General features: G+C 33.7%; 2 protein-coding genes and 1 long non-coding RNA gene across 3 annotated transcripts in view; 2 read left to right on the top strand and 1 right to left on the bottom strand.

The window, feature by feature from the left end:
• LOC124454901 (fibrinogen-like protein A) overlaps positions 1–18,804 on the top strand; it is a 32,008-nt gene extending 13,204 nt beyond the window's left edge. Inside the window, exons 3-4 of the mRNA XM_047005654.1 lie at positions 4,704–5,081; positions 18,426–18,804. Coding sequence (XP_046861610.1) covers positions 4,704–5,081; positions 18,426–18,676 — 629 coding nt within the window. The 3' untranslated portion in view covers positions 18,677–18,804. The remainder of the gene's footprint in view (positions 1–4,703; positions 5,082–18,425) is intronic.
• Positions 9,491–11,718, bottom strand: LOC124454242. The gene is made up of 3 exons (XR_006951361.1): positions 11,696–11,718; positions 10,364–10,455; positions 9,491–9,954 (listed from the first exon to the last, which is right to left on the bottom strand). It is a non-coding gene; the product is annotated as an uncharacterized LOC124454242 (long non-coding RNA).
• A 3,580-nt stretch (positions 18,805–22,384) lies between the features above and the next one.
• Positions 22,385–26,735, top strand: LOC124454902 (ryncolin-1-like). Its single transcript, XM_047005655.1, has 4 exons — positions 22,385–22,397; positions 23,371–23,597; positions 24,946–25,275; positions 26,514–26,735. Exons 1-4 carry the CDS (start codon positions 22,385–22,387, stop codon positions 26,733–26,735), a joined length of 792 nt encoding a protein of 263 aa, XP_046861611.1.
• The last annotated feature ends 590 nt before the right edge of the window (positions 26,736–27,325 follow it).

The raw sequence follows: 27,325 nt of genomic DNA on the forward strand, positions 1-27,325 counted from the left end.
GGCCTACGAACAGATAATGGCTTTCGGGCATCATCCAATGGTGGCGCTTTGATTTTTTAGCGGTGGGTGTGTCGAAATTTATGAGTGCCATATTATATCATATCACATCAGAATAATTATAACACATCAGACTAACAGACCAATTTTTTCTGCATCTATATATAATCCTGCCAGAAAATGGAAACTGCAAGCGCACCTCCAGTCAAGCCAGTGGACGTTCCTAGGCCAGTACCACGAATATATCCAGGTTTAAAACGTGAATATGAATACCAAGGAGTAGAAGACGTTCTTTCACCCCGTTCATCAATCGAAACGAGCAACTTTTGCCTTGTTCGCATTTTAAACATTGAGGCAGAGCTCCGCCAAGAGCGTGACACTCGTCATAAGCTGCGTAAGAAATACACGCGCATTACTTCGACCTTCGACACCTTATCTGATGCATCGGGTGCCTTAACAGTCGTGACAGGAACTGGAGGTATTGCTCACACTCTGTCTGGTGTGGGCGCTCCGGCTGGGGCCGCTCTTGAAGCTCTTGCTGTCGCTGGTGGGTTGATCTCAGGTGTTGGGCGTGTTCTTTGTAAAAAGTTTGATAAAAAGGCTAAACAGCACAATCGCATAGCCCAAGCTGCTGCGACGAGTCTTATGATTGTTGGTAATATTACGTCACGTGCTCTCAGTGACAGCCGAGTCTCACATGAAGAGTTTGAACAGGTTCTAGATCAAATGCGGCGTTTTAACGAGCGTAAACGCGTTATTCAAGATGAAATCAACGATCCGATGCGTAAGAAATAGGCTGCCGATGTAGCTTCGCTACTCAAAGAGATTAAAAAGACAAATAAGAACTTAGAATGTGAAAAAGAAGAAGCTGTTGCCGCCGCTGCTGAAAGCGCACGTCGTGAAGGTGAAGCTCAAGCTTTCAAATAAATCGCGGGTCTCTCTGGAGGCTCGTCATAGATTTCTCTCGCGGTCAAATATAAATCCAGTAATAAATAAAAAAATTTTCTATTATATAAAGTAAGTATATGAACGTCGCATCAAACTAAACATCGCATCAAACTAAACATCGCATCAAACTAATGGCAACATTAGTAATCGGTGGAACTGATGATGGTTATGGATCTGAAAAAGCAGAACCACCAGGACCTAGAGGACCAAGAGGAGATAAGAGAGATAAAGGTGACACAGGAGCTGCGGGGGCTCTAGGAGATACGGGTCCTAGAGGACCAAAGGGAGAAAAAGGTGATACAGGAGCTACATGGGCTCAAGGAGATACGGGTCTTCGAGGACCAAAAGGAGGGAAAGTTGATGAGGGTCCTAGTGGAGATGACAGAACTGATGGGACCAATGGAAGTGATGGTGCGCCCGGGGCCACAGGAGCTCAAGGACCTTAAGGACGTCAAGGACCTCAGGGACCTCAAGGACCTCAAGGGCAACAAGGCATTAGAGGTCTAACAGTTTCAAGAGGAGAGCCGGGGTCTGCAGGGCCCGCGTGACCTCGAGGGGCTCAAGAGCCTAAAGGAGATACTGGAGCCACAGGGCCTCAGGGGCCATCAGAACGTCAAGAACCTCAAGGACAGGCAGGAGCTGATTGGCTTAAAGGAGACTAAGGAGATTAACCTGTTTTGAACTCTCCTAATTGATTTTACCCCCCGGGTATGAGCGAAGTAAATGTAACTTTAGTAACGTTTCCTACTGGAAAAACACTCGAAAATAATAAAATAGCATTATCAAACAATTGGCTTAAACGGTCTCAAAACGAGTGGTTCAACATTAGATCTACTGTGTTTGAACAAAGTTGGGGGCCTTATGTTAGTTTCGTACATGATACCACTAACAAATTGATGTCATATGTTAGTACAATTAGAGTATTCTTAACTATTTAGAGTATTCTTAATTCTAAAACAATAAATTTTCATTTTATATTTATAGTGTTTATTATTTCAGTTGTGTCTTGTCACACAAACATTAAAATGTCTAACGCAGCTGAAACTTCGGCTCATGAATTTGAATCAACAAACGATCTCTTTCGCCGAGCCGTAGAAGTATACTTACGACAAAATAGAGAGAAAAATTTTGAAAAATTCCAACTAGAAGATAATTCTGGCTGAAAATATAGTCATATCTTCTTGGAACTATACAGACGTAGATAAACCTAAGCGTGAGGCTCTCAAAGCTTTGCTAAGTCCGGCAAAAACCACCACGCCCGTCGTGTAAAAAATCATAGAAGACGTGAAAAACACAAAAAGCGACTAGAAATTGCAGTAGATGTGTACACTCAAGTTGGTACTTCAGTCACTGGAAAAAGAGTTTCAGATTGGACCAATGTTGTGATGTGTGAAAAAGGTGAAGAAGATTCTTCTACAATCACCATCGAAACCGCTGCATTCTACCGAATATCATTAAGTGGAAAATATTTTAAAAATGCAGGAACGTTACGAGTACTTAAAACTCCTAGCAAATTACTTGTCTTAAGTGAAACAAAAACACATCGTGTTGGTTATATTAACTTTGAATGTAGCTATAGCGATTTTATAGATGTAGACTTACCTACTGATGCAACATTAGTTGTTCAACAGATGGGAACTGCTAGAGTAATTATCACACTCACTATAGAAAGTATAATACCCGAATATTCAACGGTTGTTTGATGAAGATTTGCTACACGAAGCGCTAGATGATTACGAAGGTCTCCTTCATTATTTAGAACTGAATAAGAACACTTCACGTTTGGCAAAGGGGGTGAACCGGCCGCCGGAGGCGTCTGAGTTTTAGTTTTTGGAGGAATTGCACTTAGAAACTGAAGTGCGTAATAGCGTATTAACGCTGGGTCGCTCATATTTCCATACGTAGCTTCCTTACCTACAGAATTTGTTATAACAAGCGGTTTACTTTCTAGTACGTCATTAAGCTTAATAGGTCTGCGCTTACAGGGTACCAAGGAGGTTCAGGTGGAGCTGTATTCGTACGTTTTCTTGATGTAGATGCTAGTGGTTGAAAAGCTTCAAAGAATGAGTTTAGAGCTCTTCCACTTGCAACACCCTGTTTATATAGTTGCAGAATCTCTCTAACAGTATCCATCTCGATTCTATATAATATATAAATATTATTCTTCTAATTGTATCGTACCTGTTTGTATTAGCAGCCTGGTTTGTAATTTAAGATGTTCTTCTCTTTGTCGTATTATTATATTATTCAATTTTTTCTCACTTTCTCTTCTTTATATTTGCTCATGTATTTTCATACGTACTCTTTTGGATTCAAATCGCGGGAGCGGGGGGTTTGCCGGCCGTCTTTGGCTCCTGCCGTTGTCCTGGGTTTTACCTTCGCTGTAATTATGCTAGCATATTTATAAGAAGTACATAAGCGAGCTAAGGCTGGGGCGCTTAGATTTGTGTATACTCCTTCTCAAACTGTAAGGTGCGCTAGAAATGACGCTTTCTCAAGGTGAAGTGCGCCAGCTGCAACGCTTTGATTTTCACAATTAACACATTTTGATTTTCTCTACATTAAGGAGGGGGAAGGGTTAGGGTTAAGGTGAGGGTTAAGGTTAGGTTTAACATTCCTCCTGAAGTTAGTAATCTAGCTATGGTCCTTCTAACCTAGATACACCATATTAGACAGTCTTGAGTTTATTATTGGTTGGCTTTCCTAAACTAAGAATTCTGTAAATACAAACTTTAAAAAGCATTTTGACAGACATGCTTCCAGACCTCCTAGAATGAGTGCACCTCAATAATATTACATCAAATGTCTTCAACCAAAGGATTGTAGCTTTATGAACTTGTTCCAAGAACAGACAAATATGGCCGTTGTGCGATTACTCAGTAGGCTATGTAGGCTGAAGCTTACATTCCCGCGTTTTCAAAAGTCCTATTCTCTTTAAACATAGTTTTTACTCCTTGCCATTCTAGATGAGATAAATGATCAAAATTTCAATAATATATCCTGTTGAAAACTGTACGATATACTATTATAATGCTCTATGTATAGAACTGATAAAGTAGTGAGTTTATCTCGTTCGAAATTTGAATTTATTCTATAATATTTACACTATGAGTAACAAAACTAAGCTTACAGGCTGCGCAATTAGTCATCCGCCGCTTAGTATGGATGGTATGAACTGATAATGTTCATTCATAAATATCTTGTTAACTTTCGATGTAAGAAAATTAGGTTTTACTATTAAGAATTCACTTCCTTTAAAAACCTAAATGAGCAATATTTTTAAGAGGTACAATAAATAATGTCAAAAAATGTATGTAAATAATGGGTAATAACGTTTTTCAGTAGATGGCATTAAATTTCTACTGGGTTTAATGAAATTTCAAATGACTTTCTTACTATTTAATTTAACGCTATTAGAGTTAGACTGGAATTTTCTATTCAGACATAAAAAAATTTCATGTAAGCACACATTACAATGAAATTGACTTTATATTCTGAAATTGAGTATATTGCAAAACAGCATCCCCACTTCAAATGTAATTCACAGTAGTCAATAATATCCATATCTTACATGCAATGCTTGTGTTCTGTAGGTTTCCAGCCTGTGAAACATGAAACAAGCAATTTTTAACAAATAATAATAATACCTAGTAGTGATTTCATTCGCTTAAAAACACTTTTTCACAAAATTCAGTCGTTTATCCTATCATAACACAACCTTGAGAAACTGAATTTTTAACATTTTCAATTTAAAGTAGCCAAAGATTGCAGTGAGGTACAAAATAATGGCAAGAACGAAAGTGGAGTTTATCAAATTGATCCTGATGGTCAAGGATCTTTTAATGTCTACTGTGACATGACTTCATATGGTGGTGGCTGGACTGTATTTCAAAGACGCCTAGATGGAAGTGTTGATTTCTATCGTGGGTGGAATGACTATAAAGAAGGTTTTGGTGATCTGAAAGGCGAATTCTGGCTAGGATTGAATAAAATATACCGACTAACATCAGCCAAGAGAAATAAACTTCGTGTTGACCTGGGAGACTGGTCAGGAAACAAAGCATATGCTGAATATGATTATTTTGCTGTAAAGAATGAAAGTAAAAAATATCAATTAAGTCTTGGTAAATATTCTGGTAAGTTAATACGTTAATATAAACGTTTGAGGAAAAAACATTTTGATATATACAATATTTTTGAATGATATGAGTGATTGCAGTTTACAACGGGGGATTCTCCAAGTTTTGATAAAAACGGATAGTAACGGTTGGTTTCGAACTAAAGCCTTGTTTGTCAATTAAAGTATAATTAATTTTGAACTTAAAAACTTACCGAAAAAACACAACAAACAAACGTAAAAAGTCGTTCCAATTTGCGAATGATTCTGTTACAAAGATTGATTGTGACATGTAATGATTGTGATTAGCTTATCATCAACATTAAATGCAAACTCAACTGCAGCTTTGTAAATTACGTAATAACCTAGCATCTGAACAACATGTAGCTAATAAACACGACTAAATTGTTTGGTACATAAGAGAGAATCTATACTGTGAATATCATTGTCTAATGATCATTGACTGAAATCTTTTGTATACAATGCAAGCATTCAAGTAAGCCCCTAGTTATTAATTGTAAATGCAAGTTTCAATGCCTAAATGATATATACATTATAACTTGTTCTTACATTTGAAAGTTTTTTATGAACTTATAACAGCAACCTAAAACATAACAGAAATTTATTTAAGTTTACATGGACAATTCACATTTATAAGCATGAAACACAAATATATCAATTGAGCCTCGGAAAATACCCAGGTACGCCATGAAGTAAGGTCTGTTTCATACGTCAAACTTTACATACACCGAACAGAGCCCTCTATTTGTAAGAGTTGGGACATGTATTGTTCTCTGGTTTGCGAACGTTTACTGGACAATATCGATCACATGATTAATTTCCGCCATTTTTGTTCCTAATTTTAAAATTTCAACTAGTGTTTATATGGCGATTACTACAAGTTTGTTTGTGTTTTGAGAAAATATTTTGATTTTTTGGAGGTATGGCTACAATAATTGATTATTTGATAGCTAAAACATGTAACTGCATATCGCCATAATTATGGATCGAGAAAAAAGAAAGAAATGGCTTTACGATAGACTGGATTGTGTGTAGTGACCATTGTGTCTAACTGATCTTTATCTAAAGGTTTATTTACGAAGATTGTTTTCGAGTGAAAAATCATTGGAAATATTTCTCCTAATGCTAACGATTCAATAGTTTTCTTACATACAAAGCCTGTTCTTTATAGAAAGATTATGACTTATCATTATGTTCGGAAATTACTCTAATTTACAAGTTCTTAACCACTTCAAGAGATAATTATTGCTAATCCAATATGCTAAAATAATATACTTTCGAATATTGTATTTTGCATCTTTAGGAAATCCTTTGAAAGTATAGTATCAGTAATCATAAATAAAATATTTACTGAAACAGCTGGGTAAAATACATTACTGGTAATGAAATACACATTCTGACTGTACTTCAAACCAGAGCATGTTCAATTTGGTTATCAATGATTTGTTCTGGTCTTTACATAATCAATGATTTGGTGTGGTCTTTGGTCTTTATAATTTGGAAAACATGCAGAAGTTTTGTCATTACTCAACTTATTATTTTTTTAAGATAGATTAAAACTTGGATCAGACTCATATACAATGTCAAAGTCTGTACAAACAGTGACATTTGTAGCAAACAAGACTGTTCTTCAACAGCAGAATTGTTTTATAATACACAAACATAATTTCCTTTTCAACAAATGCTTCACCAAATAGAAGCCTATACCGTTTTGCATTAGAGTTAAACTTTAACTATAATCTCAGTTTCACAATCAATAAGAAATCAACAACTTCACATTAGATTAATAGAATATAAGAGCTACTGCATCTAACAAATATTTTAAATTCATAATTTTCCGAGAAAATTTTTTGTAATCGATCTGCATTAAATTTTTATGCCTGGACTACATTGCGAAATATGTACTGCCTAAGCAAAATTTCACGACCACAGTGCTTCAAAACAAAACTTGGATAACACTGATTCAATGGTAGGCACAGTTTAAGTCAAAATAAATTATAGCAGCTTAATTGTAAATTCAAAATACTTTTTAGTTTTAGAATAAGATTATTAGTGGTGAATTTCTAAAGAATATATTTTTACCAGTTAAGTCACCTCTACGTTTTCTAAATGTAAATATAACCAAAAATGAGCTGCAGTGATTTATTTTTACATACCTTATACCTGTCAAAGCATTGATTCAAATCTGGAGATATGTGTAGTAACGTGTTTTCCCGAACAGGAATATGCAGCCAAAATGTCGAGTATTTTCTTTATCGCTGGTAAATTATAAGCAATGAAGACAAATATCTTGGTGCTGCAGTTGAAAACTGCGAGAATATACGTTCACATACGTAAAAACGTCTAGCAGTGGGTCACGATTAGTTTCAAAGCACGAACTAGTCAACCGCAATGTAGCTAAAATCTGCGGAATTGAGTTTGGTTTGCAAAAATTATTCAGAAAAAAGCCAAAAGCTTGATTGTGGTTTCCGATATGTTTAAAATTTCCATTGAACAGGGCGGACTTTCTTTATTCTTTTGCTCATTAACCAATTTCACACAGTTTTATTACAAGTTTAACTTGCAAGTAGTCACGAAAATGGCGGCTCCACGCTCACCCCAGACCCGCTGTCCTAACTCTTACAAATAGAGGGCTCTGGCACCGAACGCATTAAAGACAAAAGAACCATTGTCAAATGAAGATTGACTGAAGTCCTTTTTATATCTAAGCACCTAATAATCAATTGTAAATGCAAGTGTCAATGCCTGAATGATATATACATTAAACTTGTGTTAATGCAAGTTCAAAAGAATTCTATAACTGCATTAGATGCGATTTTTAAAAGGTATTACTTTTCTTAGGAAATGCTGGAGATTCATTATCTTCTCATAAATACATGGCGTTTACAACAAAAGATTCCGATAATGATAAAAGTGGAGGAAACTGTGCCACTGACTGCAAAGGTGCTTGGTGGTATAACTATTGTTATCATTCTAACCTGAATGGACACTACTATAGTGGCAACGAAAACAATCACAAAGGTGTGCTTTGGAGTCATTGGAAAGGTATTAAATCCTTAAAGTTCACCGAGATGAAAATAAAACCATGAAGAACTTCCAAAAACTGTGATATTATAAATTTGATCATTATTTCTAATGAAACTTTCAACATATAATAAAAACATTTTAGCTTTTATGTCTTTTAAAACAACCTTGATGAAATAGTTAAAAATGCGTTGGTGAAACAATACTTTTCTAATATTTTCCCTAAAAATTAGAGCTGATTTAGGTAATTATATGATTCTAATGTTACGTCTTTTCACTCATTTTTTTAATGAGATGTTGCTCTTTAAAGCCCGGTTTCCATATGATCGTTCCTGTCGTAAGGATCGTCTTTGTCGCTTGCAATTTGTAGAAGCGACAGAGACGATCATATGGAAACGCGCAACTCAAACGACAAAAGCGATCCTTACGTTAGAAACAATCCTTGCGTATCGATCGTTTGAGATAGACTAGAGTTCTATCCTTGCGACAGAAACGACCGGAAACACCTTTTACGCGCTTGCATTTTTTTAATGGAAACCGGTGCAAAACGATCGTTACGAAGTAGATAATTCTATCTTTTCGCCAAGTTTGATGTATCATGCATTTCATGCAATTATCTTACATCATTATTCACTATGTAAGCAATGTCACTTTTAATTGGTCAACTACCTGCAAATAATTCTAGATATCTGTGGGTAAGACGTCTATTTAAAAATAACAGTTTGTCATGAAAAGCCGATTTTGAAAAAAATTCAAATCATTACCCATGTCACATGTTCTTAATCGTCTGAAGCAAGACTTCTTAAATAGAGAACTTCGCATGTATGTGTTGTAGGAGATCCTCAAAGCGTTCTTGTTGACGCCATATTTAATTTATATATGCACCAATTTATATATCATCAACACACGACATGCACACGACACACTGTACCATATATAGATGGCGGTAACTGGAATACAGTATGAAGTATTATTGACTTGCAAAAAGCTATCTTGAAGTCTTATTACGATCAGGGAATGAATACAACGGCAAAGGAGAAACATGAAACAATACAAAAGGCAGTTGATGAGGCAGGGACTACATTCGAAAAAGTTAAAAATCGTCATAAACAATTTGGTTTTATGAAAGGTACGGAAATTTGTCATCATGCAGTAAATGTAGTATTTGCGTAACATTTCCTGTATAGGTGGAGGTTTACACGTAAGTATTTCTCCATATATTTTCTGACGCTTCTTAATACCTTATATGACAGATTAATAAAACATACTCAAGATCCTTTGAATGGTTACTACTGCGGATGGGATTTACTTTATAGTGATTTGATTCTAAAAATTTAAACACAAAATCCTTCTTGTAAACTTATCAGAAATCTTCGCAAAGTGTTACGTTGCTTTTACGTTTGTTCACAATGATAGCGCTCATTATGTACAAGTTTGATACATACGCATAAGACAATATTGCTGACTAACATCTGTTCTAAACAAATCCACATGGAAAGAACTTGGTGCAAAAGACCATGCATTTACACAAATGTTTGTAAAGAAATAACGCACACTAAATGCAAAAAGTTGATGAAGTGGTGGTGCACATTTCTAAGATTGTTCGATGTAGAATGTTCCTTATAAGATATGGTATTTTAAAAATAGCAAATGGTGTTTAGGATACAATACCACGGTACGACAATACAACAAAGAAAAAGCCAAATTCAGTCACGTGATGTAAATCTAACGGTAAACAACACTATTTAACTGTTCATCTACTTACGAGATAACCAAAATTGATCGAGGATTTATAACTCTGAAGAATTGAAAACATTGCCCAAAAGAAATGAGAAAGAAGAGACAATCTATAGAAGAAAAGAAAAACAAAGCTGAATGATGTTATTTCAGAAATTTTTAAAACATATACGTAAAATTAAAACATTTATTCGCAGAAAGACAAAACCGACGCCAATATGTAAGCATTTGAATACAATGGCTAAATAAGTACACCAATGGGCGATGTAATAAAAAAGATAATTGCTTTCAAAAGTTATGTATCAATTGCATCAGTTATAACTTGACAAGCCCTATGTATACTTAAAACTGACCTAAATGGTGTCAGTAAACTCTAAACTGACTTAACTGAACCTTAAATAAACGAGAACTACGTCACTGAATCAGTCAAGGCATACGTACCCATAGAAACCTAAAAAAGAATTTTAAAATTTATCTTGCGGTATATTAATATAAGAGGACGATTGTTATAAAATTTACCTGTCAGCTTCGTCAATAACTTTTTCAATCTCGTCTAACGTGATTTCATTCGTTTCATTATAAGCTTGTAAATACGTACGGAAGAAAAATACCTAAAATATAGAAGAGTTTAGGTGATATAAAAACAACAAACATTCGGGACGATTTCGAGGCCGATAAAAAGCAGCTTTTGTGCAAGATTTTATAAGATTGTTAAAAACACAAATATTTGCGTGATTTTCGACCTGGAATACATAATACCTCCGGAAGCTAAACACCGAGGGAAAAAGCTATACGGCAAAACACCGAGGGAAAACTATACGGCAAAACACCGAGGGGAAAAAGCTATACGTCAAAACACCGAGGGAAAAAGCTATACGGTAAAACACCGAGGGAAAAACATATATACGGCAAAACACCGAGGGAAAAACATTTATACGGCAAAACACCGAGGGAAAAACATATATACGGCAAAACAATGAGGGAAAAACATATATACGGCAAAACACCGAGGGGAAAAAGCTATACGCAAACGCTGTATAAACGCTAGATTTTTTGCACTCAAACGCTGTTAAGAAATCCTGTACATCTTCATCATCAACTGCAAGAGAATGAGAAAGTACATTTTTAACCACACTAGACTCAGTGGTCGAAATATACTTCATAAAAGAACTCAGGTACATATCTTCTGAGACATAATCTTCGCCAAAAAGACAGGAGCACAAGAAAACGCGAGAAATTTTGATTCAAAAATAGCGTTCTTGAGTGTAGCCATTCACAAGAATTCTAGCTATCGCTTGCCACTTCTCTGGGACTCGTTTATCCTCGCCTAACATGAAACTATTATATATTTCATTCCAAAACCGAGAAAATGCATCCCTGACTACACAGACTCCTTCACTCTTTTCCTCGACACCTTTGGAATCTATCATCTTGACATCCACACACTTCTTTAAAATATCACCTTTCTCAAAATAGTGCAGCAAGTCAGCTTTCACATTACAACGATGAATAAGCAACACTTCTCGCTCCATAACCTCATTTGCCATACTTTCTGGGACAAAAGTAGACCCTTCAGAACTTTCACTTGCAATGTACAACACTTAATATAGTAAAGATGGGTGATAAGCCACAACATTTCTGACTGTTCTATTTTCAAATTCGATTCATCTACTTTCTTTGAATGAATTCACAATGGTATTTTGCACCATCATCACAATACCCACTCATCATTTCATGAAATATTAATGGAACATCAAATTAGTGGATATTTTTCTTCTATAATATGTAACTAGAACATCTTTTCCGTAAAAAGACAGACAAGAACAAGTAGACTATATAGTACTCACAAACCTTGGAAAGTATTCATCTCAAAACATCACAATTTTGGAGGTTCTCTAGTGCATGTGGTGTTAAAGTTGCATCATCAATAGATTACAGTCCAACCAAAGTTGTGGAATGTGATTCTTCACCAAGCTGTAGTTCTGTGCACAATGATTCATTTTGAGTCTTTGTTAGTCTGATTTCTTCCAAATCTAATTGCTCTTCCACAACATCATCAACTAATTCATTAGCAACTACAAAACAAATATTTGTATTTTTATCAAATATGTAATTTATTTAAATAAAGATTGTTGCATAACACACTTTTGCTGATTTCCTTATGCACTCATATTGGAAATCTCAAGTATAACATCACAATAAATGTTGTCAGTATTAATATGTAATATTTAGTATTAGCTCCTTATAAAGTAAGTGTTTAATTTTATTTGTATCATGATAGTTTCATAAAATTAACCAAATAGTGCAAAAATTATTATATACTTGACCTTACAGAATTGCTTGGATTATTAAATGCTCATAATTAGGTATTAATTAACATTAAGATAATTGCCTATACATTAACAAAGTGTTTTTAATAATTAATAGAAAACCTCCTCACTTTCATAATCCAAAGTCTTGCAAAGATAAAAATTGACACTACTGCATGGCCTGCTAAGGGAATCCTTGTACTTTTCCACAGAAAATGTTTCTGTTGTGCTTGGTAAATATAAAACTCCACATCTGGGTACAACAAAACCCATTCGGAACTTTCATCACAGAGTTGCTTATTGTGAGCCAGTTACTTCTCCAGCCCAGCAGTTTTTATAGCAGCATGAGAATCACATTTTTTTTACATCAATAGGAAGGAGTGAGACTCACTTAATTTTCAAATGATTCCCATCCAGCTCAATAATTCCAATGTTTATCTGGGGTGGAAAAAATATCCAGTTACTAGGTGTTCATGACCTGCCATCACAAAATGGTTGATGAAGAATGAAAAAATAATTAGACATTTTAATGGAAAATACTATTCCATCCTTCTCCATGAAAACCCGAGCCTGATTTTTAAAGCATGCAACATAAGTGTTATTGTGTTGATTCAAATGACTGCAAAAAAAAACAAATTTCCTATAGCAGCATTTTATATTTCAGCTTAAATAGGTGGGAATTACATAAGTAATATCTACATAAAAACAAGCATTGAATATAATTATTCACTACCATCACCCATCTAATTATTGACATGACCTATTTGCAGAGGTAGTAATAATCACAAACCTTGTAAGTCTCATCCTTCTTCCTCTTTTTCGTGGAGACAAAACGATCTAGACGCTTCCTTGTCTCAACAGTGGCAAATGAAATATCTGCCAAATACTCTTTAAAAGTCAAAGGTTTGGTGGCACGAGGATCAGTAGAAGGCTCAGCTGATGTTGATGGATCACTGTTCCGCAACGTCTTTGATTCGTCAGACTTTCGAAGATCCATCCCACAGTTAGCCCAAAAATTACCCCATGTATTTAGTGAACTCCCGCATACTGTACATAACATGGTGTTCAAGTTCACATTACCCACAGCCGGACGGGGCGGGTGGCTGAATGGTTAATTGCGTGAGCTGTAAGCCAGACGGCGCGGGTTCAATCCCGGCTCGTGGCACATCTGGCAATGTGTCTGTAAACCTAGCCCGGGTTGACCAAAGCCATGTGAGGGAAATTTGGTAGAGGAAACTATGTCCTCGGATGGACTGTATCTGCATCTGCAATGTTGCAGCCTTGTCACACTGTGTCACGCTGATGTCAGCGTTGTAGTTGCGTGAAAGGTATGAGTGATTGTAGTCTGGTCAGCTGCCTTCACTTAAGTAACCAGGATGTTCCACTTTGTGGAACCCTCATACGTCGAAATCGACGGAGTCCATTACCCACAGCCGGGAAAGATAATGCGAACATATACATGAACGCTAAATGTAATAAATACTCACAAATATATGTATTCATCTTACTTTCTCGAAATAAAACGAAAATATGAGAATATGACAATATTCTGCACTTCAGCAACTTTGTAAATTCAGAACACATTTGGCTGGCAAATTAACCGGATATGAATTTTGCATATTAAACTTTGTGTTTGTGTATTTGAATTTGTGTTTGTGTGTTGCACATCTGGGCCACCGTAAATTACTGCTAGTAATACAGTATTTTGAGATAATATTGCATTCTTTTATGGATAAGTGTGTAATAACTGATTGTTGACGGATACTAAATGTCATTTCATATCGCTAGAATCGAGGATTACGAAAAACATGAAAGAAATGCCTTAAATCGAATTTACGAAATTTGATTGCGTATTGTGATTGTTGTGCTGAACTGCTTTTGATATAAGGTTCAATTAACTGACTCAAGTAGAGAATTGTTTTTGGGCCAAATAACATTGCAAAGTTCGTGCTAATGCAGTTTCAATAGTTTTCTTACTCCAAAGCTTGTTTTTTAATCGAAGATGCTTTCTCGTTATGTTCTAAAATTGTTCAATTTACAAACTTCTCAATTCTTAGCGACTTCCACACTAAAACAAACAACTACACCAAATCACAGAAACTCTTATTTTCCATTTTGTATTTTGTATTTTTAGTTCATCATTTAAAAATAAAATATTATAATTAGGATATTCACTGAAACAGCTAATATATTCATTTCAAAGAAATGCTCAACGAAAACTTTCAGCAGAATACTTAACAAACTTCATTAGAAATAAACTTTAATACTTTATAAAGTGTTAAAGGCAAAATAACTTCGTGCAGCGTAAATTGTTTTAAGAATGATCAACGGCGAAATACAGATTGTAACCAATTTTACTGCATCAAAAGTATATACACAAAATATAGCTATATTTGAAAATGATCTGATCGAGTGCCACGTTTTAAAGGTTTCTTTGTAAGTCATGCATATAAATTAATTACTTAATTCAATTGAGTGCTGAGACAGAATATAAAAAAAAGGATACATATCACTTGTAGACTGGAATACAGTTGGGTTGAGTTTTAGGCATAGAAATTTATATAATTTGTAAATTTGTTATGTTTCATACAACAAAATACCAAATAAGTAAACAACAGGATGTGTAATCAACTCATTCATAATCTCCACTCTATTAATAAAAGTATCGGCTGTAACGATGCCTTTGACTGTTCAACGCAATACATAGGACAAACATCTAAGAAAATTGAAACAAGACTCACAGAACACAAAAACGCCATAAAACGACGAGATCCGAACTCACTACCGGCAGAACATACCCACGGAAACAACCACACATTCGACTGGACAGAAACTAAACTACTCGGACGCGCACAGACTAAACACGCACGCGAATTTAAAGAAGCTTGGTACAATGAAGACAGCGACACAATAAACAGACATATCGACATACCCTTCATATACTCACAACTAAAGAAAAAGGACAAAAAAACTACAAACAACACCAAAACTAAAACACTACACTCTAATATTATTAACACCAATCATATTAACAATACACCAAAACCCATGGCAACGCATTTCTCCCCATCCAATCACATTAATCCACCCACTAATCCAATTAGACGCTCTAAACGTCTCCAAGCTAAAAGCACGTGTAAATAAATATCCTCATTCTGATGAAGGCTCGAAGCAACGAGTCGAAAGCTCAATAAAAATCATTTAAAATCCGGAGAAACTTTTATCTTTTATGTATTCAATGCCTGGATTACAAATTTTCAAACTTGGAGTTGTATTTATATAACTTTTATACTAGAGACAGCTAGGAAATTACCGCCAGTTTGGTTCAATATAGCTGCAAAGTAATTTGTTTTAAGAATGGTCAACGGCGAAATACAGCTTGTAATCCATTTTACTGCATCAAAGTATGTACACAAAATGGGTGTATTTGAAAATGATCTGTATCGAGTGCCACGTTATAAAGGTTTCTTTGTAAGTCGTGCAAATAAATTAATTACTTAATTCAATTGAGTGCTGAGACAGAATATCAAAAGATAGATACATTTCACTTGTAGACAGGAATACAGTTGGGTTGAGTTTTAGGCATAAAAATTTATATAATTTGTAAATTTGCTATGTTTTATACAACAAAATATCAAATAAGTAAACAACAGGATGTGTAATGAACTACAAATTCCATATATATGATGCAATATTTTTAGTTGTAGACAAACTGTAGACAAACTGTTGTGTTTGTTGTTCCTTATAATTAGTAAAATTGCTTTTCATACTAAAGACAACAGAAATTTTTTCGTGCAAGTTGATTTACATCAAAGTTTGACTATATACAATAAAATGGTGGCGCATAATTCGTCATTTAAACATTGCATGAACATAAAATGGCTACTGTCTAAATCTTAAATAATTAAACTCTTTTATTATCAGCTGAAACCATCCTATTCTTCATGAATACTTAACATGAAATTACGTGCATGCATCATCGATAGTTGGCAACAAATTATTAAAATACAGTTGACCCAAATACATAAATAGAGCTTTCATGATCTTGTCCTCACTTCAAGCTTGTGGATATCAATCACATATCATAAAATGGCAAAATATACTTTTGCGTTGGTCGTAATTTTTTGTATTGGTGTTATTATTGAAGGGTAAGTAATCATATTTTAAGTTCAATTTTGGGATTTTTGAATAACTTTGTTGAACGCTATAGATGTCTCTATGAGGTTTTACGGCGTATCTTAACGCGTAAATAAACATTAAGCCATTTTCAGTTAGCTGCACTATGTTAAGTCATCAAACTTTTTACGAGTTTGTTTTAAAACAATTTCATTTTTTGGCTATATTAAATCAATGATTAGAGGAATATTATGTCGTAAGGGATATAGTAATAAAGAAAGTAAGTATTACATGTTTGTAAATGTCGATCGTCCAGGTTGGTATAGTCCTGAGAAGGACTGTTTTTGTTGCTGTTGACTGACGTTTCGACAACCTTAGCGGTAGTCATCTTCATAGTCAAGTGAGGAGTAAACGTCAGGTTAGACGTATTTGTTATCTGGTTCTTACGTATTGTGTTGTTCTTACGTATTGTATTGTGTACAAGAAATGTGTGTTGTCATTGTGAATTAGTGTGAAGTGAAAAATTTTTATTTTTAGTTGTGATGTGTGATTTAGGTGTGTTGTTTTTAGTTGTAATGTGTGGGTGTTAATTGTGTATTGTCATTGTGAATTAATGTGAAGTGTAATGTTTTTAGTTGATCGTTTGTTTGTCTTGTGAATAAGTCGTTTGTAAGGTGCCGGTAATTGCTGTGATCTGTTGAGGGGAGTTTGTGTATTGATCTCATTTCCGTCATTACTTCATAGAGCAAAGTTAACAAGTGAAAAAGAAATTAATTTCAAAAATAATTTCTCGTCGCTCAACTTTGACATGAAACGCACTTTGAAAGTTGTTCAAAGAAATGTAACATTAAAGACACAAATTGCATTAATAATAGGGCAAATAAAGACACTGAAAAAATATCACAAAAATCTACAAACACAAAAAAAGCACCTTGAAACATTTAAAATAGCGCTTCATTCCAAAATCAATAAGACACATGTACAAACGTACAAATTAGTAAAATTGCAAAAGCAAATTAAGAAAATTGAGCTTAAAATGATTAAGCTGTCATTAAAAATGAAAAAACTGGATGTGCAAATAGCAACAATTCAAACAAAGCTAAAAAAACTTGAAAAACAACTGAAAACTCTTTACAAAGAAAATAAAAAACTCACAGGAAAATCACTAAACGGTAAGAATGATTTTAAGATATCAAGAGTGACAATTAACAACATATTATTTCATGGCAGATCTATTTGTTTACATTACCAGGGAAAAATTGTGCAGATCTTTACAAAAAAGGTGAAAAAAAGAACGGAGTTTATCAAATTAATCCTGATGGTCAGGGTCACTTTAAGGTTTTCTGTGATATGAAGTCATCTGGTGGAGGTTGGACTGTATTTCAAAGACGTCAAGATGGAAGTGTAAACTTCTCTCGAGGTTGGAAAGACTATAAACAAGGTTTTGGTGATCTGAAAGGCGAATTCTGGCTTGGATTGGATAAAGTATACCGACTAACATCTTCAAGGAGAAATAAACTTCGTGTAGACCTGGGAGATTGGTCAGGAAACAAAAGATATGCTGAATATGATTATTTTGCAGTAAAGAATGAAAACAAAAAATATCAATTAAGCCTTGGTAAATATTCTGGTAAGTCAATAGGCAAATAAAAACAATCAAAGCACAAAGTTCAAAGGGTAAATAGGAAAAAAATTATATTAGCATTAAATTAAAACGATTTGGATATGTTCGATTCCTCGTCTACAAAGACGAATAACCATTGACTATTCATCTAGACGTATAATGCGTTTGAGCCCGTCTTTACACTTAAGACGCATAACCAGACGAAGAAAACTTCTTGCCCAAGCTCGTTCAGACGCATTATGCGTGTCTAGTATAAAAACGGCCAATGATAAGCTCGCGCCTGAACATCATGTAGGTAATAAAACACGACTAAATTTTTTTGTACATAAGAAAGAATCTTTACTGTGAATACCATTGTCAAATGAAGATTGACTGAAGTCCTTTTTACATGTAAGACCCTGGTAATCAATTGTGAATGCAAGTGCCAATGCCTAAATGATATATACATTAAACTTGTCTTGTGTTAATGCAAGTTCAAAAGAATTCTATGACTGTATTAAATGCAATTTTTGAAAGGTATTACTTTTCTTAGGAACTGCTGGAGATTCATTATCTTATCATAAAGGCATGGCGTTTTCAACAAAAGATTCAGATAATGATAAGACTCGTGAATTAAACTGTGCCACACGCTTCAAAGGTGCTTGGTGGTATAAGAGTTGTTATTATTCTAAGCTGAATGGCGACTACTATAGTGGCAACCAAAGTAGTGACAAAGGTGTGATTTGGAGTCATTGGAAAGGTCATAAATCCTTAAAGTTCACTGAGATGAAAATAAAACCATAAAGAATTTCCAAAGGCTGTGATGTTATAAATTTAATCATTATTTCTAATGAAACTTTCATCATATAATAAAAACATTTTAGCTTTTATGTCTTTTAAAGAACCTTTATAATCCTTATCATTTAAAAAAGCGTTGAAAAAATTGTTAAAAATGCTGTGGTGAAATAATAATTTTTTTAATATTTTCCCTAAAAATTAGAGCTGATTTAGGTAATTATATGATTCTAATGTTACGTTAATAATGTTGTATTGCCTATGTTCAGAAGCTGCGCATTATTTCTTCGACTAAATGCGCTTTTAGATAATCACAAAATGCCTTAATGGTAATATTTTGGCCTTGTGTGATATGCTTTTGCCTAGGAAAGACTAAAATTAAGAATAATTCGGGATAACAAATTATATGTGTTGGAATGGTTTTGTAGTTTTTGCTTTGAAGAATGCTGTTGTGAAAAAAACAAATTTCTATTTTTGTTCTAAATGAATGCAGATTTATTGATATAGTTCTACTGCGACGTCTTTTCTCTCATTTCTTTGACGTTTGTGGTGAAAATATATTGCAAAAAATTTTGACGTTTTTTTGTCTCTTTTCCCACGCCATCTTGGATTTATCATGCACGTTATGCGACTATTCTATATATTATCTGGTTTATCATGCAATAATATTGTTCACATCCAAGAGAATGTTTGCACAGCACCTACAGACAACACAATATGTCTAAATGTTTGTTGTTGAGTTTTTAGAGTTACACCATTACAGTTATTAATAATTTGAGAATTTGTGTAGAAATTCACACACAAATTAACACAGTTTTGCACTATTTCATATCTTTGGAGTGATTGTTATATTCGCCAATTGGCATGTTTATGTATAAAAAATATATTTTGGTCATTTTGGAATCCAAATCAAGGAGTATAAAGGTTATATCCTGGTTTAAAGGTCATAACACTGTTGTTAAAACATACAAACATAACTTTAAGAAATTGTTAATGCCTTACTTTAACTTTATTATAGTCAGGAATTACAACAAGACAGTAGTGAGCACTCTCTGGGAGAGTTTTCAACCGGTTTTCCAAAGTAAAGTCAAGTCAAAGCAAGCCAAAGCAAGTCAAGCAATAGAGGTAACAAGGGATAAATGCCAAATAGATTGACGTTAGGGGAGGTGGTGGAGGGATTGTTGTATATATTCATAAGGAATTTCCAAATTGTCACCACATATAAAATAAAAGCAAAGTATCATGAACAGTCTGTGTAGACACAGCGTGAAAATTATGCTCTCGCTTGCGTAGTAAGTTTTAAAGTTTCTAGCCAAATGATCCAACTCTTAAATTATAAATGCAAAATGCTGTCATATGTTAATGTTGTTTTTTCTTTAAAATGAAATGTGAAACCAAAAGTAAATCCAATTTTGTGGATATGAAACTCTAAATTACTGCTATAAACAATAACACAATAGCAAAAGAAATCATTGCAGTTTTTTGAATCCAGATCACCCTGCCTTGAGAATGAATAAAAAAAGACGCCGTCAAAGACACATTCATACATACGTTACATTTAAGCCCATTACTGTTAGTAATTAGAAAATCAAAAGAAACCACGTTATTCAAGAAGACTTTGAATGAAGATGCAAACAAACAATTGTGTTGGTAGAGATAATTTACATACCTGCTACATCTGAATGATATTCTTTCTAATCACCAAAAAATGAATTTCTCGTTTATCAGCAACTTTTGACGAGCTCAAAATTCACCCTAAATATCACAATGGATTTTACCATTATCATGACGCAACTTGTCTCCAGGCTTCTCCTCGGAAAAATGCCTGAAATGATTTAAGCATTTTATTCGAAAATGGGCGTATTCCTGAAAAAAAGGATAGTAATCAAGCAGATGAAGATTTATTAACTACACCTCAACTTTAGCCTTCAGGAGGACCATAACATCATCCCATTATACTGAAAAGGCAATCTTATCAAAATAAAATTCACACAGGAGTAATTGAAAAAACATACTGCAAAAATATAAACACGTTTGTGTACGTGCTAGTGGAGCATTCAACGTTCTACATGGACGTCGAAACGTCGAAATTTGGGAGGAGGGCAAATATTCATATATGTGTGTTTCAGATGATTACTTTCCTTTGAAATCAATTGTTTTCTAGGAGATGTGACTACGAATATATAAATATTCTCCCCCCTCCCTTCAATTATCGACGTTCCGGCGTCCCTGACGTCCTACAATACATGAATTATATTCCACGCAAATAACTCTGTTTGTCTGTTTTTATTTTAATAACATTTTCTTTGAACATATTTTACTGAACAAAAAGAGAAATGTTTTTTTATCGGTCATTTATAAAACAACAACAATATAAAACGCGTACGCAGCTTGGTGTACAGCTGGGTTTACTTTTGCCTGTGAAAATGTGGAGGTCGATCTGAACCACTGAACTAAAATACATGGAACGCTACCAGTAATTGAAAAGCCTAATAATTTTTTAAAGCGAAATTTTACACCCAGACACGCGTGTGTAGTCAATCAATTTTCACTCCGCGAGAGAGTCTCGAAACACTACACACGCGTATCTGGTGTAAAGTTTGGCTTCAAAAATTCTCTTAAGGTAGCGTTCCATGTATTTTAAGATTAATGATTTGATCTTTGTCAAATAAATCAATTCAAGAAAATTTAGAAATTCATCATCAATACATGTATAAAGAAAAATGAAAAAATTTCTTTTAAATTCATTCGTTTCGATTATAGTTGTTTTATAGAAAAAACAAAATCTTTTTTGCAAAACATCTTTTATTTTAAATTATACTGGGCATGTAAGATAGAATGCTTGTAACTCGTAGTTCTTTTTAAGAAGTGTTAGAACTACCATCATGCATAAAATGTAGTATTTGTGTAATATTTCCTATATAGGTGGAGGTTTGCAAGTAAGTATTTCTCCAAATATTTTCTAACATAAGCATTTCCAGTTTAATAAACTTTGTATATGTTTTAGACATGACGTTTCAGTAGTTTAACTAATGAATGAAAACAATAGATTTTTGAACAAGTATACTTTAAAATTCACATAAGAACAAATCAGTCACGTATTTACTTAATACAATACTTTGAGACATTAATTGACTGTGGTTGGTTGACTGTTTGTCCAAATGAGTAAGGAGCTACACATTATACAATTGCTTCAATGTAATGCTCTTGTTTGTCATAATTTTATAGTATTGGCTACGTAGTCCAAATGCTTCATAAAAAAATAAGAAAAATAAGAAGCCATTATTATTCTATCATGACGTTGATATTTAATTCTATCGAGACGTTTAATCTCTATTGTGGTGAATTTTGTTCGATTCCCACAATTAGTTAGTAGAAGTCCAAACTGAACTTGAGTAATTGCCTTTTATTGTTGATCTCACTCAAATCACATCATTCTTATCACAACTCTTTTACAACAACAAACCAACCACTTTTCGACAGCTCTTATTAATTTAACATAACAAGTTCCTGATCTCAGTTCTTATTACTGGAATGTGCTAACATTCACGACATTATCAGGCACGGAGCATGCATTTTTTAACATCATAATCTCAACCAAGATTCAAATGAATGCGTGTATGCCTTTTTTTGCGTGTGAACACTATTAACACAGGTTTGACCTGGGTTTAATTCATTCCACTTCTCGATATGGGTTGAGTCAAACCAAGGTTAAACATGGGTTTTAATGGTCAGCAAACCCAAAAAAGTGCCCGTGTGAATTTGAATCTTCGTTGAACTCAGGTTTGTTTATGTGATACAAATTGGACTTAGGAGAAAATAAATTATACACGGATAAAAACACGGACAAATTAACATGCACAATAATGTGAATGCAACTATACAAACATACGATCAAAGAATTTAATGTTGCAAACTAACAATAAATTGACACTATTGGCTGCTTTTGCTGAGCTTCTTTCAGTAAAACAAAACGGAGTTTCCACATAACATGTTGACACGTCATGCATTTGCCAAAGAATTTGTAGGGCTTCATCTCAAAATTTTTAATGGTTTGTAATCAGATTTTATATACACGAGTACAAAACCTTGCCCGTTGTACTTTTTAAAATAATGGAACAGTGAAACCATGAAAATTATCCCAACAAATTCCTGAAACTTGCCCAACTAGTCCAAAGATTGCGAAAGTTGGAGAGTTGTCTCACCCACCCTCCCTTATACCCTGAGAGAATTTCAGGAACTTTAAGACGCTAGACGTTAAAAACATGTTCATATCTCATTTATAAATTAACGCAACAAAAGTCTTTATATTTTTGCCGTGTGGATTGCATGTTATGAACGAAATAAGTTTCTTTTGCATGTTTATATGATTTTTGTCATGAAAATTACTAAAAAAATCTACTGATAACGTTTCAAACGCAAAATACAATTTGGGAAATTTAGGGCTATATCTTAGCTACCATTGTATCACCCCGTCTATGTAATATACGTACAGAAATGTTTGCGTTTACGTTTGAACATAAATGATGATTGGTTACTTTTAAGAAACGGAGATAATTGGAAACTTTCTTTTGCTTCCTGTCTCATTGAATTTTGTAAATTTTAATTTTATTATGTATATACTGACTAGAAAATTAACTTTGTTATCTTTGTGCATAATTTACACCTATTGTAATGTATTCTGTTTTGTTCTCTATTTTAAGGTGAGATTCTTGCACCGAAAGATATCATTTCAACTCATGCTGTTCCCAATCAGATTGAATGTTTCAGGAAATGTCATCAACAGAAGCTATGTGTTGGCTTCAATTTCTTATTTGATGCAAAAGAACATGAGATAAACTGCCAAATTACTAACAAGATAACAGACAGCAATTTAACGAAAGTTGCCTCAGAAGGAAAATGGACTTTTTATCAAAGTCTACTACCGACGGTAAGAATAAAGAAATTAGCTAGTTGATTGGAAAATGTTTCTTAAGTGGGCATTTGGATTAATTTTAAATAATTGATAATTCACGCTAATTTTCTCTAGGTAAGTGTTGTGCAAAACTATATTAAATCTGACTTAAAGTTCTTTTAAAAAGAAAATTTTGCTCAATTTTTGTTAGCCTGATCAAGTGTACGTTTTCGAAATCATCTTCTTGCAAACCCTCATAATATCCTACCGACATATTTTTATTTTTAGGTCTTCTTTTGTTCTGCATTGATTAGAGCATATTGTTATAAAGCAATGCATGATAAATATTATCCTTTCTTGCGTTTTTAATATAATGTAATATAAAATACCAGCGTCATTTTGAAAATATAGCTGGTGGAAAGTTATGTACTCATTACATTTATATTGGCAATGAAATGGAGTTTCGTTTGTCAGTTGAACAAAAAATAAATTTCAATTTTATCGGAGACAGTAAGGAGTGTTGACGAATCTTGCACATGAAAAGATTTGTGTTATTCCTTTATTAAGATATATATATATTAATGATCACTGAAATGCTCGCTAAGTCTTCATCAATAAAAACATCAGTTGATGTTTAGAATCAGTTGATATCATTCAATTTGTCTGCTTAATTGTCAATCACTAATATTAAAAATATGATAACATTACCTAAATAAAAATTTGGGCTTTAATCTAATAAAGAATATTGTCTTTAAATCGGAATGGTAGTCCATTAACCATCTTTGCCACGCCTGTAGCATCCTAAATAATGTTTAATAATAATATAACTGATTTATGTATGGAAAGTGCGCATTGGTGAATTTCTAATATAAAATGTAAAATTCCAAAATGTTTAAGTGTGATTTTGTTTCTACTCAATTTGACCAATTCAAACAGGTTTTGTGTTCTTTTAATGAAAGTTTACGGTAGAAGACGTTGAATGCATCTTTCATTATAACAAGCCTTTGTTACCAACCGTTCTATTTAAACATGCTCTGCATCATGTACGTTCAGACAACCAAACGATACTGACAATATCAGAAGATATATTTGTTTTCTACAATAAATCAAACACGCCACAGCTCACAGAATCACTATGAAAGAAATTCATCTTTTAAGTTACTGAAATTCTCCTGATTTCAAGGACAAGAATGCAATTATAATGATATTGAGTCAATTTCATTGCTAATTTGTGTTTACATTGAATTATAAAATGTACAAAATAGTTATTTAGCACAATGGATCTATGCGCAGGAAAGCTGTGTAGCAATTTGCTTATAGGTTTAATGAGTTATAAACCCATAAGACGTACATTGCAATACCTTTTTAATAAAACTTTTTTTAGGAAAAAAACTGTGCAGATCTTTACAAAAAAGGTGAAAAAAAGAACGGAGTTTATGTAATTGATCCAGATGGCCAGGGCACATTCAGTTTCTTCTGTGATATGACGTCATCTGGTGGAGGTTGGACTGTGTTTCAACGTCGTCAAGATGGAAGTGTAGACTTTTATCGAGATTGGAGGGATTATAAGAATGGTTTTGGTGATCTGAAAGGCGAATTCTGGCTTGGATTGGATAAAATATACCGACTAACATCAGCCAAGAGAAATAAACTTCGTGTTGACCTGGGAGACTGGTCAGGAAACAAAGCATATGCTGAATATGATTATTTTGCTGTAAAGAATGAAAGTAAAAAATATCAACTAAGTCATGGAGCATATTCTGGTGAAGTCAATACGTAAATATAAACGGCGAAATTTCTAAGCGTGAGTTTGAAAACAACACAGATAGTAACGGTTGCTATTGAACTGAAGTCTTGTTTGTTTTAAAAAGTATGATAATTCATTTTGAATCGACAATCTTACCTTAAAATACAAGGAACAACAATTAAGTAAAAATCATTCTCTCGTGTGAATCATTCAGTTGCACCACGCGACAACAATTCTTGACATGCAAGAAGAGATCATGAAATGGTTGTGAAAACACACTAAATCATTTGGTACATAAGAGAGAATTTATACTGTGAAAACCATTGTCAAGTAATCATTCTTAAAATCTTTTTTAAAAAACGCAAGCATTCATGTTAGCCAGTTGGAACTAATTGTAAATGATTTATCTATGATAACTTGTTCTAAAAATATAGGTTTTTCACGAACTTATAACAACAACCTAAAACGTTACTGAAATTCATTCAAGTTTACATGGAGAATTTTCATTTATAAGAATGAAACACATAAATATCATTTAAGCCTTGGAAAATACCCAGGTACACCATCAAGTAAATACACAAATTTTTGAAAATCTATCATACAATAAAAATTAGGCCGGTTAACATTAATGACTAATGTGAATAGACTGGATGCAGAAAAAAAGTTCAGGGGAATGAAGGTGGGGTGAAAAAAAGTTAAAAATCTCTTTATGACATGTAGCTAGCTAACGAGTAGACAACTTTTATTTTTGCGATTTATTTCTTTGATTTTGAGAAGGATAAATGGTTTAATATATTAACAACAACAACTATATTATAAACGGTAGCAAATATTAACTTACAGTTAGCAAGTACATTATGCATGATTGTGGTTGTAGCTTCCACTAAAATTAACCAATGAAATTCGATTTTAGCTTTGTATAAAATTGTATCAGAATGCTACTGAATATATCTAATGAAACTCAGAATTGTAATACATTTCGGTATTTATACCACTTCTTTTTTCACTCTATAAACTAAATCAAACAAAGTAATTGACAAATCTCATAAAACCCTTCTAAACAAATGACCATTAAAAACATCTTAAAATCGTCTATAAACGACATAAAACACGTGTTGGGCATTTTCTGCAATTGTTAAGGAGAATTTCATGAGAACATTAGCTAAATGACGTAAAATTTTTCTGAGGAAAATTACTTTTCTTAGGAACAGCTGGGGATTCATTATCCAGACATAATGGCAGCGATAAAAAATGGAGGAAACTGTGCTTTTGACGCCAAAGGGGCTTGGTGGTATCAGAGCTGTTCTGATTCCAACCCGAATGGGCGCTACATTAGTGGCAACCAAGACAGCTTTGAGGGTATGACTTGCTATCATTGGACACGTTATAAATCCTTAAAGTTCACTGAGATGAAAATAAAACCATAAAGAATTTCCAAAGACTGTGATGTTATAAATTTGATCATTATTTGCAATGAAACTTTCAACATATAATAAAAAAATTTTAGCTTTTACGTCTTTTTAAGAACATTTATAATCATTATCATTTAAAAAAGCGTTGAAAAAATTGTTAAAAATGCTGTGGTGAAATAATAACTTTCTAATATTTTCCCTAAAAATTAGAGCTGATTTAGGTAACTATATGATTCTAATGTTACGTCATTTCACTCATTTTTTTAATGAGATGTTGCTCTGTAAGTAACTAATTCTATATTTTCTCCACGTTTCACGCAATCTTGGTGTATCATGCATTTCATGCAATTATCTTACATCATTATTCAATATGTAAGCAATGTTGCTTTTGATTGGTCAACTACCTGCAAATAATTCTAGATATCTGGAGGTAGGACGTCTACAATTTCAGTTAGTAACAGTCAACAAGTAACAGTTTCTACAATTATGGACGCCATTAAAAGCCGGTTTTGAAAAAAAGTCAAATCATAGCGATGTTTTCCACAGTTTCTAAAAGCGATGTAAAAGCTTTTAAACAAGAAGCATCCAGAAAACACAAAAAAAGC

This window comes from Xenia sp. Carnegie-2017, unplaced genomic scaffold, assembly GCF_021976095.1.
Source record: "Xenia sp. Carnegie-2017 unplaced genomic scaffold, XeniaSp_v1 HiC_scaffold_3, whole genome shotgun sequence".
NCBI classification, from domain to species: domain Eukaryota; kingdom Metazoa; phylum Cnidaria; class Anthozoa; order Malacalcyonacea; family Xeniidae; genus Xenia; species Xenia sp. Carnegie-2017.

Excerpts from the sequence above, each read along its gene's own strand:
- LOC124454902 (XM_047005655.1), top strand. Across the intron at positions 23,598-24,945 it reads ATCAAAGTCTACTACCGACG|GAAAAAAACTGTGCAGATCT; the intron begins GTAAGAATAAAG and ends AACTTTTTTTAG. Across the intron at positions 25,276-26,513 it reads CTGAATATGATTATTTTGCT|GAACAGCTGGGGATTCATTA; the intron begins GTAAAGAATGAA and ends TACTTTTCTTAG.